We start from the raw sequence: 17,825 nt of genomic DNA on the forward strand, positions 1-17,825 counted from the left end.
ACCTCAGCCACACTGCTAACTGGGGGACCTAACCTGAGCAAGAGCATTTGGAATCAAGCCTCATGGCTATAGAGAATCTTATAAAGGAGCCCCAACGGGTGTGCAGAGTCTGGGCCAACCGCTCTTGCCTGGCACGTCTAAGTCAGGGTCCTTATCTTCTAAGGCCAGGGTCATAGCTTCTAAGATGTGAGGGAACAAAAGCGTATGCCTAGAACACCCAAGGGGGGGAAAAAGAGCCAGAGAGGTACACAACTGCCGACGAGCTCCGGCGGATGGTACGTGGGATGACGACATTGCCAAGTTATCATTTATATCAAAATTATGCACAGGAGTCCTGATTCTGTCAGACATAGCACAAACATTACCTATCTGTGTTAACTGGGAGTGTCTGCAGTATAAAGACAGATTGGACTGGTTTGTCTTTTCTGGGGAATGCAGAGCGGCGAGGAGCAGCGGAAGATAAATGCTCTTTGTTTACCCACAGAGGCATGTCCTATGCTTTGTGAATGCAGGCTTTCATCCTCTGACCTTGGCGAGAGATGCCAAGGTCTTTCTGGATCATTTAACCTCTGTCCTTTTAGCAGATACAGGCCACCAGCAGGCCGATTAACTGGCTGCTGGCTAGGGATTCCTTTCTGAGAACCATGTCAGAGGTCACCCAAAATTGCCCAAACTAAAACAATCAAGAATAACCCATGATTTTGTGGCCCAGGAACTGATAGGAAGCAATAGCTTAGGGTTTCTCGTCTAAGTATTTCTGACCACTTGAAAGACGGGGCTGATGCAACATAAGAATGGGTTACTCAGGGTGGGCACGCTATCTCTTTGGGGGAGAGGAGGTCCTGGAAAAGCAGCCCTCCCTGAGGCAGATAGAGGGTCAGGACGACCTCCTAAGCTTCCCGGAGCTCTGGGACTGTGTGTGCCTACGCAGAAATTAGTATGCTACTCCACTCACTCTGCAACCTTTCTAGCCTGGAACTATAATTTAGGGACACATTATCATGTGGAGAAAGGGACCTTGGGATGTATTACTGACATCAAAGAACAATTTCAGAACCTTGTTTATGAGCTCAAACTCCGAGCTATTAAGACCTATTTAGACCTGCACAGTGAGAGCTGTGCTGCTGTCTCTGCCCTGAGAGGGAGGGAGGGCGCCTGCGGGGGGTGGGGGGGCTGAGATAGGGGGTGGAGCTCTTTAGGAATGTCTGCTTTCAGAAGCCTGTTTGGACAGTGACCTTTTCTTCTCACAGATTCTAAGTTTTCCTTTTGTTTACCTCTCTCCTTCCTGGAAAGTCTGCAGCTCACGTAAACTTAGGAGTCATGCTCTGGTCTCTGCGGCAGCAAGATGACTTAGATACTATGTACTAAGAACGCCTTGGGAACAGCAGAGCCCAGCTCTGCTCAGTGATGCTGGAATGCTTTCTTTTGCACGGTGCTCTGTTCACTGCGCAGTCTTCACGCACGGCCCGGGGGCCTGGGCAGAAGTGCTGCACTAAGCTGTTCCCCGCTCGCTCTGCTTACATCTCAAGAAAGGCGGCTCCTGACTCAGTGTCCAGAACTCTAATGAGAAACCTCCTTCTGTCCTCCCCCCCATACTCAGAGAATAACAACAACAAAACTATTTTCAAGGGGAGAGGGAAGAGACACAACACAGAAAGCGAAGGCAGCAGCACGGGCGAGATATAAAAAGGGACTCACCTCTCTTCCGGGTCCCAGGATGCATCGTACTGTTCAGGTAGGTGACTGCGCTCTTCTTCCGCTTTGAGGGTTGAAGAAGGAAACAGGACGGGTTGAATAGCATGGTTACTACTAATACTGGCCAAAAGCTAAAGACCAAGCACAGCATGCCTGTCAACATGCCCACGAGTTCGTGCCAGTCACCCCACGTTCTCAACGCTAACATAGTTCATTATATACAAGCTTGGCTCTGAGATCACATTCCAGAGGGGTCTGCCTCTGCTTCAGATGACAGTTGTGGTGAAGCCGGGATGAGTTAAATTTTTAAGGAAGGTTTGTATCTGTTCAGACTTAGGAAAAAAACTAAGGGGAAAGCAGTGAATTTTAAAAAATGAAATAATGGAATCAGCCAGGGAAAAATGCATCATTTCACAAAGCAGGGCAAGTCCAGTCAGGGCACTGCTTTCAAGCAGGGTCTCAAATGGGAGCTGAGCAGGTCATAACTGACACCGGGCAGGGAGGGAGGCCGGCGCGGCCGGAAGTACCTCTGGCTCAAAGACCGCCCCGCTGTACACTGGGTTTGCTGTCGTCCTCCTTTTCCGCTCTTGCCTCTTGCTTTGGATTTCTTGGGAAAGCAAAAGGTTTGAATTAGAAGAGAGGTATGGGGAATCTCAAAAACTTCACTTCCCTGTTTTGACTACCGGTTTTCCCATGACAACCCAGAAACGGGGCCAGTGCCCTTGTCTCCCTGCAACCTCTGCAGAGGGTGGGAGCAGATCTGTGGGACTGTCCACTCCCACTCTCAGACAGCAGGGCCACGCTGACCCACAGAGAGGCTCTCTGTGACTGAGAGCGTCACGGCAGATGGCATTTGTAAACAAGCTGTCCTGATTTATTTTTAGATCACAGGTGTCACAGGTGCGGCTGAACTTTATCCACAGACTTAAGACTGAGTAACCACAGTTCACCCTTCTTCAATTAAATAACTGAGATAGGTATGGCTTTGTAACAGTTCTGAAGATTCTGATAACCAAGAGTGATGGAAAAATACCAAGCCAGAGGCATATTTGCTGCTTCATACTGTCAGGAAAAAGAAAAGTCCCCCTAAGTAGACAGAAGTCACCTTAATCCGGGCAACTGGGTGGTCTACCCAGGACAGTAGTGTGTATGTACAATGACAGCAAGGGGAGAGGCTGAACATCAGCAATTTTTACTCAAAAGCAGGGGTCTCAAACTCTTGAACTTCGTGGATTAGTCTGCGGGCTGCACAAAATTGTTCGGTGGGCCGCATGCAGCCTGCGGGCTGCGAGTTTGAGACTCCTGCTAAAGGAACTGAAGTCCTCACTGATTGAACGAAACTCTATCTGTGTTTCAGTTTTCTATTCTAGCAATATAATCAAACACGATTTTCACGAACAAAGCTCTGGGCCAGAAGAAAGGCAACATGATGAACAGCTTCTCTTACCTTCTAGATGGTCATGTGTCACCAACCCCAGAGACACCATGAAGGCAAGTTTCTGTGCGGGAGAAACGAAAGATGAACGTGCTTCAGTCTGGGTTCTCACAAAGCCAGCCGCCCGCTCCTCGTTTGACTCCTAGGGAAGGCCAGCCCAGCGGGCCGGCGGCCTGGAAGACGCAGGCGCAGCGACCGAGCGGGCGTCCGCCACTCCTAACAGCTGTGGAGCCACTCCACAGCCCTCCTGTCTTACAGGGCCCAAAGGAGGAGGAGGAGGGACTAGATTCTCTTCTTCCTCAATGACAGAAATCAGCATCTTGAATGACCCAAGTTTTTATTTTCAAAGGAATATCCTCGGCCTAACCTGTGGTGGCGCAGTGGATAAAGTGTCGACCTGGAACGCTGAGGTCGCCAGTTCGAAACCCCAGGCTTGCCTGGTCAAGGCACATATGGGAGTTGATTGATGCTCCTGCTTCTCCCCCCTTCTCTCTCTCTGTCTCTCTCTCCTCTAAAATGAATAAATAAAATCTTTAAAAAAACAAAAAGAAATCCTCTTAGAAGAGGATTTCATGTTTGAAAAACATGCAGAGCACCCCATACAACAAACTCAAAATTCTAAGTAGTTCACTTGCCACGATAGGTTGGGCTTTCCTACATCTTTCTACCAGTGGCTACAACACTAAGTTAAAGCTAAATGAGTTTTAGGAATCACAGCAGGTGGTTCTGCTTAACACTATGATTCTGAGTGCTGTATCTCTCACTAGGCTGATTAGGACACGGCACCCAAAGCCGAAACACAAGCTGCGCAAAGTTGGAGACAGCAACTGGCGGATGCCTATTTTGCTCTCCGGCTGCGTGCGGTCTGGAAAGCGGGCTTCCTGTTCCGCCATACCACCGTGTGCGGTTGCTATATATGCCAAATCACGCATCACCGACTTCTTCTGCTGATGAATGAAGAACATCAATTGCTAGGAGGCATATTCCTGTATAATTATTTATACTACAGTTTGGCCTTAAAAAAATCCTGACATTTCATCCTCAACATTAAATACCATGATATTTTGGCCTGACGTGATAGGTTCAGGCTATTCAAGACAGCGTGTTGTGAATGAAGGTGCAGTCTTCCACTAAGCCGCTGGAGAACACAGAACTGTCCTTGACTGATCTCCCCAGAACGCTGAAGAAATGCTTTTACTTTATTTCTTATTCCAAAGCTTGGAGCAGGGCCCCTCCCCCCCTGACAGCCAGAGTTCCCGGGCGAGGAGAAGCGGCATCAGACGTGCTGCCCGTTTCCCGCCCTGTATTCAGAAACGGCCTACATGCTATGGTTGCCAAATAGCCACGTTCCTAATTTCTACTATCCCTTCAAAACAGAATCAAGTTTAGAAGGCTGTCTACCAATTGTTCTCTGTTAATAAAGCAGGGTGAGCACTGACATTCAGATGCACTTCTCTTTCCATCAAGGGACAGCAGCCTTCTTGGCCACTCACATCCAACTCACCTTTGCCAGCCCAGACAAGAGCTCACAAAATAAAATTTTTTTTTTTTGTATTTTTCTGAAGCTGGAAACGGGGAGGCAGTCAGACTCCCGCATGTGCCCGACCGGGACCCACCCGGCACGCCCACCAGGGGGCGATGCTCTGCCCATCTGGGGCGTCGTTCTGTCGCGACCAGAGCCACTCTAGCGCCTGGGGCAGAGGCCAAGGAGCCATCCCCAGCACCCGGGCCATTTTTTGCTCCAATGGAGCCTCAGCTGCGGGAAGGGAAGAGAGAGACAGAGAGGAAGGAGAGGGGGAGGGGTGGAGAAGCAGATGGGCGCCTCTCCTGTGTGCCCTGGCCGGGAATCGAACCCAGGACTTCCGCATGCCAGGCCGACGCTCTACCACTGAGCCAACTGGCCAGGGCACAAAAGAATTATTAAATAGGTAAGTAAATAAATGACCCTCCTCTCCTGTGGCACAGATTGTCAGGGATGAACAAATAAAAGGCTGTCAAGAACTTTCGCCTCCGTGTGGCACACGTTTGCCAGGGCAGAGCTTCTGTCCAGCCGGGAGGCAAGGTCCCTGCTTCTACACAGACGGCTGGTACCCGCTCACCCTGCTGCGCCGCTGACATAGCTTTTTGGTTCAAGTTTTGGTCCCTTCTTTAACATAAGTTAAAAATCCATTTCATACCAGAAAGAATAATTTGTATGTGTTTTAGAAAACCCTTCACTGACTTAATAAATCACTGCTGTGTTCTGTTTTTTAAAAACATGAAGATTTGGTGGCTTTATGCCAGTTTGACAGGTTTTGTTACAAAGTGCACTGAGGAGAGAAGGAAATGTGTTACTAGTCTAATAAAATCCAACTATCAGATATTCCTCATCACATCACCTGTCTAATTTTTATTTTATAGCGGCTTATGCAAAATCATCAAACTTAAAAGTTCTCTTATCTAAGGACATATGAATTCACGTTCTATATTTGTACAAGAGTCTTGTCTGCTATTTAAGTTTATAATTCCATCCATGGTTGTGGTACAGATGTTACTATTTTCATCCCTACTTTTATGCTTCAATGAACTACTTTTCAACTACCAGTTCATTTGGGATTTGGGAATCTAATGTGATACAACAGTAATAACAAAAAAGCACATGTAACAACTGTAATCGATAACATAAATAGACCTTCGCTAAGGGAACTGAACATCTTATAACTGTTGGCTGAGGCAAACAAAACATAATGATCATTAGGAATGAAATGGGATATCTGGGCAAATGATCACTAATCTTATATTTCACATTTGTAATGTATATAAAATGTCTGTATGCCAGCTCATGGGCACTCAAGGACACCTTTTTTTTAATTTATTCAGCGAGAGGAGGAGAAGCAGAGACAGACTCTCATATGCGCCCTGACTGGAATCTACCCGGCAAGCCCACTAGGGGGCGATGCTCTGCCCATCTGGGGTGTTGCTCTGTTGCTCAGCAACCAAGCTCTTAGTACCTGAGGCAGAGGCCATGGAGCCATCCTCAGCACCTAGGGCCAACTCGCTTCAATAGAGCCATGACTGCAGGAGGGGAAGAGAGAAAGAGACAGAGAGAGAGAGAGAGAGAGAGAGAAAAGTGAAAGGGGAAGGAGTGGAGAAGCAGATGGACACTTCTGTGTGCTCTGATTGGGAATCAAACCCAGGACATCCACATGCCAGGCTGACGCTCTTACCACTGAGTATTCAACCCTCCAGGGCCTCAACGCTACACTCTTAATCTACCTTAGGCCACCCTGACTTGGCAGTAACATTACTGAACAGTGAGGAAGCAAAAGAAAATCCAGATAAAGTGATTCAGGAGCAGTGTGCCCTGTTGTGAGAAGAACCCCCCACCCCCACCCCCACCCCCGCAGACAGCCACGCATCCCGCAGGCTGGCCTACCTGGGGGTTCTCCTCCCGTTTTGGTTTGGGTGCAGCAGGTGGAGTGATGGTGCGGCTCTCTGTTTGTTTCTCATCCGCTTCTGTGTGAGATTTAATTGTCTAGGAGAAGAAAATGAAATGAAAATTCAGAATTCACTTTTCATTAAAAGAATGAAAACAAATACAGTTTGACTGCAGTCAACAAGAAAGAAGAACGTACTCAAATTGGAAACAGAGTATTAAAGGAAGTAATGGGAATTTCATTTTGGAAGGAAAGAAATATAAAATGTAGGGCCCCAGTTGAAATGGCTAAATTGTAAAACTAGAGTAAATATGAATCTATAAATACAATGGTTTATACAAAAAGAAAAACCCACGGTTTAATTCCTATGTATAAAAATAAAGTCCGGGCTGCTTTCTCTGATTTTAATGTATTTTAGAATGTAGGGGCAGTTTCCCAAAAGCAAGCCCACTGTTGTTACTTATGGGTCAAACTCTAGTCCACAGCATGCTTAAGATCTGAATAATGTAAAAAAAAAATCTTAGATACACACTCCTCTATTTCAGAACATTTTAAATTACAATCTAAGAGAGGTTGCAGAACTACCGTCACTTGGGATATTTAAAACCTGTCTGCATCATCCATTAGAGAGATTCAATTGCTAAGGAAAGGTCATCTTGCAAAAGGCTGACATCCTGATTACCTGCAACCTCGTCTTTCAGATGCATCCATTCAAACAAAAGAAACACCAGTAGCATTATCATCTTCAAACACAAATGGCAGCTAGCAAATTGGTAGACGGGGCTTGCATTACTATTCTTATCATGGCCCAATGGATAATTCATTTCATGAAGCCCTCTGTAAATACTGAAATGATGCTAGAACAGTGGATAAAACTAAACACAAACCTAATTTACTTTTTTCAAAATTAAAAAAGCAGATGCCGGTGGTCTTTTCATATAGCAACAACAAGTAATTAAATAAGTGAGAATGAAACTGATTATTGATGAGCAGGCACCAAATGAAAGACTTTGGTTCTTAAAAATCATTATGCTGTGAAATTTATTACCAGACCTGAAAGACTAAACACAATCACAAAGATCTTTCACGTTCCTTCCTGGCTGCTTCCATATTTTCCTTGTTTTCTCATATTACCTGAGGAAAGTGTAGCTCTGCTTTGGGTACAAATGCTGTCTTGTTTTTCCACCAGTGGCCTGTCCCCCTTCCTCTATACACTATATATAGGCAGTGGCCGGTAAACTGCGGCCCGTGAGCCACACGCGGCTCTTTGGCCCCTTGAGTGTGGCTCTTCCACAAAATACCATGTGTGGGCACTACCTCGATAAGAAATGTACCTACCTATATAGTTTAAGTTTAAAAAATTTGGCTCTCAAAAGAAATTTCAATCGTTGTACTGTTGATATTTGGCTCTGTTGACCAGTGAGTTTGCCGACCACTAGGCTACTTGAGACCAGGGATACTCTGCGCACTCTCGCACCCCCCTGTGCCTAGGACAGTGCCTCACGCAGAGCAGCTACACTGTAAAGAGATGTTGCTCTTCTGAGTGGGGAATACAGCCTACCAGAAGAATCTCATTCTCCACGCTCTCACACCACACACATTTCTGAACCAAAAGGACATGTTTACTCCAGTAAACAAACCACCAAATATACCTACAAGGGAACATGTGGGAAAGTAGTTTATGATGACACCTGTAAGAGCTCAGGTGTCTGGAGAGCCACAGCTCTCTCAAAGTGAAGGACAGGAGTCTGAGCGAAGAGGAAGAGGGGAAAGCCAGCTGTCAGGGTTTGGGGCTCTACTCCAAGGCTGTGGGAAGCTCCCGGAAGTCACTCGCTTCCATCTCAAGGGCTGAGCAAAGCCTCCAGGGAAGGGCAAACCAATGCCTCTCCACGAAGGAACTATCCAGGACTCAGATTTTCCCTCTCATGCACAAGAGTACAATGATCTCAGGGCTGGATAAAAAACGTCAAAAGCATCCAAAAAATAAAAATAAAACAAAACATGGGGGGTATTTTTCTCTCATGGCCCTCTCATTGTGGGGGAGCCAGCTGCCACGCTGTGAACAGCACTATGAAGAGGCCCACGTGTGAGGAACCGAATCTCCTGCCAACAGCCAGCGAGAAGTGAGGCCGCCAGCACCCCATGACCGAGTTTAGAAGTAGATTATCCAACCCCAGTTGAGCCTCTGAGATGACTGCAGCCCTGGCCAACTAATCTGAACACAAACATATGAGGGACCTTCAGTCAGAACCACCCAGCTAAGATGCCAGCTGATTCCTGACCCCCAGAAGCTGTGTGACATAATGAATGTTTGTTGTTTAAAACAAACAAAAACCATAGGGGCGGGGGAGTGATGGCACAGAAACGGTAGAACAGGGAGCTCTAAGAATCACTCCTTCTACGGGAGCAACCATTAATCTGGCAGAAACAGAATCTCCATTTTAGAACTCTGGAATCTAATAAAAAAACTGACTGCAATGGGGGAGGGGCACTTAAGAAAGAGGCTGCTCAATTTCACTAAGGAAGCATTTTTCCTTTCCTAACTACGAAAGCCCCATTCCCCAGCTGGGCAGAGGTGTGCGGATGGCAGCCTGTGATCCTGGTATGACTTGCTGGTGCCAGGGGAAGCAGTATGGGCCTTGCTCCCAAAAGCGTGGTGGTCACACGTTTTGACCTGTTCGGTGATTCCCTGAGGACTGATTCAGAGGTTGACCTCCGTCCTGCCCACCTTAGGCTGGGGTAACTTTCCATATGGCCTCTGACAAAAGCATCTAGGAATGTACACAGCAAGTCCTCACCTAATGTAGTCAACAGGTTCTTGGAAACTGCCTTTGGCCAATTTTACTACAGGCTAATTGATATAAACAAGTTCCTATGGTATATTATATAAACTAGCCTATGGTAAAATTGGTTTCATCATATGTTCTTTCACTTAAAATTGTTCACTTCAACAATTCTTAATTTTATGTGATGTGAATTTCATCTCAATTTAAAAAATTAAGTTAGAAAACAAACACAAATGAATGAAGCTAAAAGTTTGGTCTCTATCAGAGATTATAAACCCTTATCCAGAGCTGAAGCTTCCTGGCAGATTATTTCTTGCCTATATGGTGTTTAAACAGTTGCCAGTATTTTAGACTAGGCCATTTCTCAAAACATCTGGATTTCTGGCTCTTTGTGAAAAAGTTTCCATATGATAAAACTTGGCTGTTGTCAAGAAGCAGCTGCTTCCTGGAGATGTAGTATGTTATAATACTCACAAAAATTAGGGGATATTTCAAAATGAATATAAAGCAATTAAAAAAAAGAAGCATTTGATTTTTCTTTATTAAACAGGAACATTAGAAAAGCAAACGACAAGTCAAAGAAAGTTGTTAGATTATGCAAATGAATGCAAAACCAACTTTTATTTCGTTGGTGAAAATGCACTATACAAAAGGCTGAAAGTACTGGAGTATCTGCACGGTCCCTGATCCCCTAATTTTTGTGAGCAGTGTACTTTGCCCAGTGTGTCACAGTCCTTTCTACTTTCTATCATCATCTTTTTTTTTTTTTTTTTTACAGAGGCAGAGAGAGAGTCAGAAAGAGGGATTGACAGGGACAGACAGACAGGAACGGAGAGAGATGAGAAGCATCAATCATCAGTTTTCTCGTTGCGACACCTTAGTTGTTCATTGATTGCTTTCTCATATGTGCCTTCACCGTGGGGCTACAGCGGACTGAGTAACCCCTTGCTTGAGCCAGCGACCTTGGACTCAAGCTGGTGAGCATCGCTCAAACCAGATGAGCCCGAGCTCAAGCTGGCAACCTCGAGGTCTCGAACCTGAGTCCTCGGCATCCCAGTCCGACGCTCTATCCACTGCGCCACCGCCTGGTCAGACTCTATCATCTTCTTGACACCAAGGCCAAATTGTCAATTTTGTCATGCTTGTCTTACTACTTCAAAGAGAAATTAAGGATAAAAGTGGGATATTCCTTATACTCCTATTGAAAATGGAAAACTAAAATGTCCAGCTTGCTTTTTTCATCTATATTTCCTGCTTCACATCCACAGCTATTTAAATTTGTAAATCCTGTTCTTTTTGGTATTATAAAGATAGAAATAAAAAACTCTGAACAAGCCTGACCAGGTGGTGGCACAGTGGATAGAACGTCGCACTGGGACATGTTGGACCCAGGTCTGAAACCCCAAGGTCACCGGCCTGAACAAAGGCTCATCTGGCTTGAGTGTGGGATCACCAGCTTGAGCACGGGATCATAAACATGAACCCATGGTAGCTGGCTTGAGGCCAAAGGTCCCTGGCTTGAAGCCCAATGTCACTGGCTTGAGCCTAAGGTCGCTGGCTTGAGCAAGTGGTTACTTGCTTTGCTGTAGCCCCCCCCCCCATTGGTCAAGGCACATGTGAGAAAGCAATCAACGAACAACTAAGAAGCTGCAACAAAGCATTGATGCTTCTCATCTCTTTCCCTTCCTGTCTTTCTGTCCCAATCAGTCCCTCTTTCTGACTCTCTGTCAAAAAACAAAAAACAAACAAAAAACCAAAAAACTCTGGATAAGACGATGACTAAGTTAATCACTTTATACCCTTAATTCCAAATTCACCTTCTGAGACTTGGCTGCATGAATAATCAACATCAGGAACGAGCAAATAAATGTCCAAATAGTTTCATCAATTAAGGCTCAATAAATTTGGACTGAAGGCAAAGCAAAATCCATTGTTTGGTCCCTTGGATCTATTTTTTCTACAATAGTATTAAAATGGAAGGTAAAGAGTCACCAGCTCACGTTTACTAAGAGGGAAGACTCAGATAATGTTCTCATCTTGAAAGTACTCCTTTTTTGTTTTCGGAGGATGTTATGTAGGCTCCTATGCAAGGTATATATGGAGTAGAAGAATGGGTAGTAATCTGGCAGTTTTTCTCACAAAACCTGGAACTGTTGTCAGTAGACAAGCCTTGGGGCATGCACAGAGGTCTCTGTCGCAGGAGGTATGGTGGGGAGGGAAAGAAATGAACATAATCCCTGAGAAATAACTGCCCGACATTATCTACGGACATAAAACACTTTATCTCATCCCATCAACAGGGTGGTCAGCCCCTTTCTTAAAGTGCTGGAAAGTGCTGAGGGGCCAATAAGTCTGGATTTATCTGCTTTTTCTGCCTAAAACATGTTTCTAGTCTCAAAGCTCTTTAAACTCTACCACTCGGTTTTTCAGAGCCACAGTGTAATGTGGCTTCTAATGAGGGCGGAGACAAGGGACCCTCTCTGGGCTGAACAAGGAAGTTGATGGTGCTTGACGGGAGGAGGCAAGACCACCGCTGCTAGAACGGACACCGTCACCCCTCTCCTCGGCCAGGTGGGTGGCCTGTGACTCCACACAACCTGCCAGGCTCCCCCTGTTCCAAACGCACGAAACTTATGCTCTGGGAGGGTCCAGGCTCTGATGTACCCGGCTTTGTACTCAGACACCGCCTGTGGCACAGCAGTGGGCAGGTAATCATATTTTTATTGAATGAGAGTTATCACCCTAAAGAAACAGTAGAAAGCAGAAAGGAACCCACCTGGCCTGGTCACACAGGGACTGCTGGGAACAGGTTTTGATAATTCTGTGAGCAGGCTATTAAGTGGTGCTTCGTGGCTACATACAGGGTGGGGCAAAAGCAGGTTCACAGTTCATATGGCAAATGACACAATAATTGATAAATAATGCAAGAATAAACTCTGCTCCACATCCTCACAACGGTAAACCCTGCATGTACCCTGTTTTACTCTAAGCCCGTCTGTGAGATCTGATGGCTCCACCAGTGAGAGTAGGAACGAAACATGAGAAAGAAAAGAAGGAGAGTAGAAACACATGAAGAGAGTTCTGAGAATGGAGTCTGGTCTATAGATAGTTCGTTGCTGGTAACCTTGCGGGTGACCCTTGCCGAGTGCGGTGACCCGCATGATCGTCGTGCCAGATCACTACCACACGAACACCAGGATGACCGACTCCTCTACCAGGGTCAACAAGGAGAGAGACCGGAGAATTTACCACTACAAAAGAATTTTTATTTTTAAGAATTCATAGGTACCTTTCTATGATATTATAATAAAAATTAAAAGCTCTGTCAATCTGTAAGGCCGGGACATGAAAAGACATTCCAGTTCTAATAAGAAATAGAGCAAGGGACAAAATACATATGAACTATTTTTTGCTTTAAAAATATTAGTAAATGCATAGAAAATATGTAGAGGTATAAATATAGCCTATACTGTTAATAGCAACTTTTGGGGGTTAAAATTAGAGGGGATTTTAGCCTCTTCATAGATTATGGGGGGGATGCACTTTCTACAATACGTTTGCATTTTTCTTTTACAATGAATATTATCTTTGTAATGAGAAAAAAACAAGAAATGTAAAAATAAAGAGAAAGCTGAAAAAATTCTTCTTTCCTAAAATAACTTTATAAAAAAGAAGTTAAAGAGAAATGATATTTAGCAATCTAAAATAGTGTCCTGAGACCACGTTCCTTAGGGTTCTAAGGGTCCTCAGAGGTACTCTAGGAGCCATCCCAGGACACCCGGGCAGATGACATTCAAACATGCCTCCACCCAGATCCCTCAGCTTGTCAATTCTGTATTCAATACAGGCTGGGGCAAAGAGGTTTACAGTTGTGAGTCCATGAAACACCGTCGTGTTCTTGTGTCATGATTTTTTAATTATTGTATTATTTTTTTTACAAAACTATAAACCTACTTTTGCCCCACCCTGCATTTTAATATTGTAGCTCTTCTGATAGTAAGTTTGAAAACTTCTGACCTAAAATATGTGTGTACATAATTTATTTCTGAATGTTTCTCAAAGCACTCCCTGAGTAAGGTTCTCCTGAAACAGAGGTGTGTTCTTGCTTGTGCTGTCTGAGCATCAGATTTTGGTGCCCAGACACTTAGTGAGGGGTCTGCAGCACCCAGGAGCTGCCGGGCAGAAAGCTGGGTGCTCCATGCTTAAGGTTCCTCTGCGCAAGAAGGCCCGGGCCACAGAGAGCCTGCTTGCGCCCCACCAGCTGGCCAGCGTCTTGGAATCAGTCAGCCACCCAGAAGCAGAAGATTCACCATCATCAGAGACTATTTTCAGATGAATGAGAACTCAAACTTGAGCAATCAGAAGTAGGTCAATGACTTTTTAAAGCAACTTTATAAAAGAGGATGCTTTTCTTTGCAAAATTCTTCTTTTTTTATCATTGTTTTTCCCTTAAATAGAATATATGATGAATGCCTATAAATCCTTTTATCTTGCTTTTAAGAGTCTTTCCATCACAGAACCCTTAAAGTAATTTTAGAGATTACCTGTATTTCTCTAGCCTCATCTTTTTAATAGAACATCTGCTTTTAAAAATATAAACAAAAGGCTTCAACATATGGGCTAAAATGTCTGTATCCTCCCAAGTTAAAAGAATGCTTTCCAGAAATTTTAATCTTTTTCATTTGGCACTTCATTATCTGCAATAACCAGGGGATATCTGTGAGGTGAAATCCCTTTCCTTTTGTTTATTCTTCCAGACTTTCATAGTCCTGTCCTCATCTGGATTCTTACTGGACCGAAACTAATACGGCCTTTTCTGTTCACTACCTCATCTGTGCTTCCTGGTTGAGGGTAGTGGAACCCATTGTGAATTTCTGCTTCAAAACCAGCAGGGGGAGCACACTCACACAGGACTCTGAATCCGCCTCTGAGGGGATCCTGGAAAAAGCAACCCAACTTCCTTCAGTAAGAATGGTTCTTTTGCAATTTGAATAAATTATCACACGACAAGCAACAGGTTACTGACAATGATGCTGAGATTAAAGAGCCCTTGAGAAGATGTGTTTAGAGATAGCCCAGCCTCAACGGCTACTGCCCAAAGCAGGTGCACACTCTTGCCTGTACCTGTTTTTCAAGGCTTGGCTTGCTAAGCTGTACAGTTTGAGGTCCAGCGAGTCTGGTCCCTGGAGTAGCTATCACAATGCTGGTGAGCTGGGCCATGGGGAACGTTTTGGCTATGGTTGCAGTCTGCCCATTGACGACACGGACGGGGTGGATGGAATTCTGGGAGGTAGGGAGGGTCGTGGGGGTGAACTTGGTCAACATAACAGGCCTCTGGATAAGTTGAGGAGCTGCAAGCATGGGAGGAGGTGCTGGGGCAATAGGAATGTTATTCTGGGCCACAGGCTTAGGTCGCACCTACGGGGAAAGAGAGAACAATTATCGTATTACTAAAAGAAACTTCCTGTATGTCTAAGTAACTGTCAGATCTTCCATAGTACAGATGTGAAATGTTATTTAGTACAAATATTGATTAATAGTCACTTTGGTTTTATTATTTTTGTAGATATCTCAAGATACATAATTTATAAAAGACTCATCCGCTCTTAAGAGGATACAAATGCTACCCTAGAATGCAGTTCTTCTGACTCTAAACTAGTCCCTCTATTACACCATGCCGTCTCCTCAGGCTGAGGTCAAAAGCCCAATCCAGATTCTGGTCCCACCCAGAACTTGTGCCCAGAGTATGGTAATAGAGCTGCCAATGGCCTTAATTCACATTCTGCATTTCTTCCTATCCACAGTTCACCCCTACCTCTGGCTCTTCAACTCCGCATCTTGGCCAGTCCTTCTCTCCATCTCCCTTGTGGGCTTCTTCTTCCTCCGTCCAACATTAAATATAACTATTTCTCAGAATTCTGTCCTGGCACCCCTTTTCTCCCTCCTCCTGGGAGCTCTCGCCCAGCCTATGGCTTCGGTTACCACCTAAGTACTGGACACGTCCACACTTGTAACTCAGGACACCAGACACTTCCTAAGTTTCAGAATCAAATTCAACTGCTTTAGACCTCTCTACTTGGAAAGCTCACAGGAGGTTCAAAATCAACATGTCTAAAACTTACTAATTTCTTCCTCCACCTTTCTCTTCTTCCTATAATCATCACCTCAGTAAATGGCCTTTCCTTTCCTAAATAAACTTCAGGATAATTTTTTTTTTTTTTTGGAATGCTTCACGAATCTGCGTCATCCTTGCGCAGAGGCCATGCTAATCTTCTCTGTATCGTTCCAATTTTAGTATATGTGCTGCCGAAGCGAGCACTTCAGGATAATTCTGATGCTTCCTTTTCCACCTCTACTTCTTAAATCCTTCTCATATACCTCCTACTTTTTGTCCTCACTGCCACCGCTCCATCCTCTGTTTGGCTTACTGAAACAGTGGAAGAAAATTGTGATTAAAAACATGGGGTTTGCTTGGGTTCAAATCCTGGTTCTACCACTTACTAGCTGTAGGACCTTAGGCAACTTACCTGGTCTCTCTAAGCCACTAGTTTTCAAACTTTCTAAACAGTGACCCTATGGGCAAACTCCTTTCCCCTTGCGCATTAGAGTTTGAAGTTCAGTTAACAGTCTAGCTCTCTTCCCCTGGAAACCTGATAAAGGTAAGAATGGCAACTGTTACCAGACAACACTACTTATAATAGAAATGACCCCTTATTGTTAAATTGAATCTGAACAGGAAAGTTTATAAATATATATATGCATGCTTGATGGGACACCATACTTTGGGCTTCCTGAAGTGGGGTGACTCATAACTGGGCATGTCCACTGCGGGGACCCTGAAAGCCATGCCTATGCAATTGTTACAAGATACAGCGGCTTCTGTGCAGCATAAGGCTTCTATGTGAGAGGGCTCCCCCGCGTCCTGATCTCCCCGCACCTGAGCTATCTGTGGACAGCTGTACAGACTGCTGTCTGGGCTCCTGTAGGGATCCCAACTCAAGAAAAATGTCTGATCCTGAGCAAGAGCTGGCAAGTTCTAGTTTCTGTCCTATATCATTCTAAGTACACTGCTCACAAAAATTTGGGAATATTTCAAAATGAATATGAAGCTATAAAATATCCCTGAATTTTTGTGAGCAGTGTAGATTGGTGCCAAGTGTGGCCCTTGACAGTCTTTAACTAAAGTCTGAAACTTTAGTTAAACTTAAGATGACCCTGTGGTGGGCGCTGCACATACAGGAAACACATTTCACACTGTAACCGGTTCATACACACAGACATTTATCTCCATCTTTATACAATCAAAACTTCATAAAACAAAATTTATGTGCTAGGTGCTTTAGTAGTTTCTATTATGTTATGCTCATTTTCTTTAAAAACTCTGCTTATAATCCACTAAATTCATTTCACAGCCGACTAATGAGTCATGAGCCACCATAAAAACATAAACCAAGCCTTAGAGTCCTTACCTAAAAAAGAACAATACCTACTTTCATAGGGTTGTCGTGAGGATTAAAACAGACAACGCCTGTAAAGTGCCTACACGGTAAGTGGCACGTAGCAGGACTGTCTACACAGTAGCTATTATGGTGGCTGACAATACCCTAACTGTTCTTCCTCCCAGTCTTGACCACTAATCTTATCTCCACACAGTGGCAAGAAGGAATTTTCTAAAACAAAAATCTGATCATGAAATGCTTTAACGGCTCCCCACAGTTCCTGAGATGAGGCCCACATTCCTATGTAGCCCGCAGTGTTCCACAGGCGCTGGCCCAGTGCGCTTCTCCAGGCTCACCTCTCTCTGCGGCCCGAGGCAGCCACGTGGCCCCCTGTGCTCCACTACACCAAGTCCAGTCTGGCTCTGTAAGCCTGCATGCATTTCTCTATCCCAGACTTACGCATATGTTTTGCCCTCTGCCTGGGGCATTTTTATTCTTCCGCCAAAACTTTTTCAGGCTAACTTTACTAGGGTTTTAGGTCCCAGGCCGAATGTTAACTCCTCAAGAAAATATCCTATATAATACTCTTAAGAATGAGTTGGGTCTCCTCTGTTCTCAGACTCCCCTGTCCTTCCCATGACAGACGGTATAACTGGCTGTACATGTGTCTGAAGCTCTCTAAGGGCAGGGAACTGTCGGTCCTGAAAAGTGGCATGTCCATAGTGCTTAGTACCTTTTTTGAAAACGCAGGGTGTCTATTAAGAACTTATCCGATATGTAATTAAAATCATATAGGCAGTCCAGGAATCACTTATGGCTACTGACCATAAAATTTCTTTCTGTTTCCTCTTTGCCTGAAACCTGGGGCTTCAGATAGGCGTTCCCAGCCTTCCCATCAGGCAAATCAGCTCCCCCCGAGACCAGACTGGGCACTCCCGACATTCTGCCACGAGGACGGCGAGTTCAGCCCCACTGCTGTAAGAACCCTCCCAAGAGCACGCGGGCAAGCCGAGTCGCTGGGGTCTACACAGAAAGCCCCCGGTGGAGACCCCTC

At 44.9% G+C, this 17,825-nt stretch overlaps 1 protein-coding gene and 1 non-coding gene across 14 annotated transcripts in view; both read right to left on the bottom strand.

The window, feature by feature from the left end:
* The window catches only part of PHF21A (PHD finger protein 21A), a 177,476-nt gene that overhangs the window by 14,295 nt on the left and 145,356 nt on the right, over nucleotides 1–17,825 (bottom strand). For all 13 annotated transcript variants that reach the window (XM_066251380.1, XM_066251378.1, XM_066251379.1 and 10 more), the window contains 5 exons: nucleotides 14,457–14,750; nucleotides 6,546–6,644; nucleotides 3,143–3,194; nucleotides 2,223–2,302; nucleotides 1,699–1,759 (listed from right to left, as the gene is read on the bottom strand). In XM_066251380.1, the coding sequence (XP_066107477.1) occupies nucleotides 1,699–1,759; nucleotides 2,223–2,302; nucleotides 3,143–3,194; nucleotides 6,546–6,644; nucleotides 14,457–14,750 (586 nt within the window). The remainder of the gene's footprint in view (nucleotides 1–1,698; nucleotides 1,760–2,222; nucleotides 2,303–3,142; nucleotides 3,195–6,545; nucleotides 6,645–14,456; nucleotides 14,751–17,825) is intronic.
* Nucleotides 15,547–15,651, bottom strand: LOC136321631 (U6 spliceosomal RNA). Its single transcript, XR_010728777.1, has one exon. It is a non-coding gene; the product is annotated as a U6 spliceosomal RNA (small nuclear RNA).

The sequence above is a fragment of the Saccopteryx bilineata genome, chromosome 1 (genome assembly GCF_036850765.1).
Source record: "Saccopteryx bilineata isolate mSacBil1 chromosome 1, mSacBil1_pri_phased_curated, whole genome shotgun sequence".
In the NCBI taxonomy this organism is placed as follows: Eukaryota; Metazoa; Chordata; class Mammalia; order Chiroptera; family Emballonuridae; genus Saccopteryx; species Saccopteryx bilineata.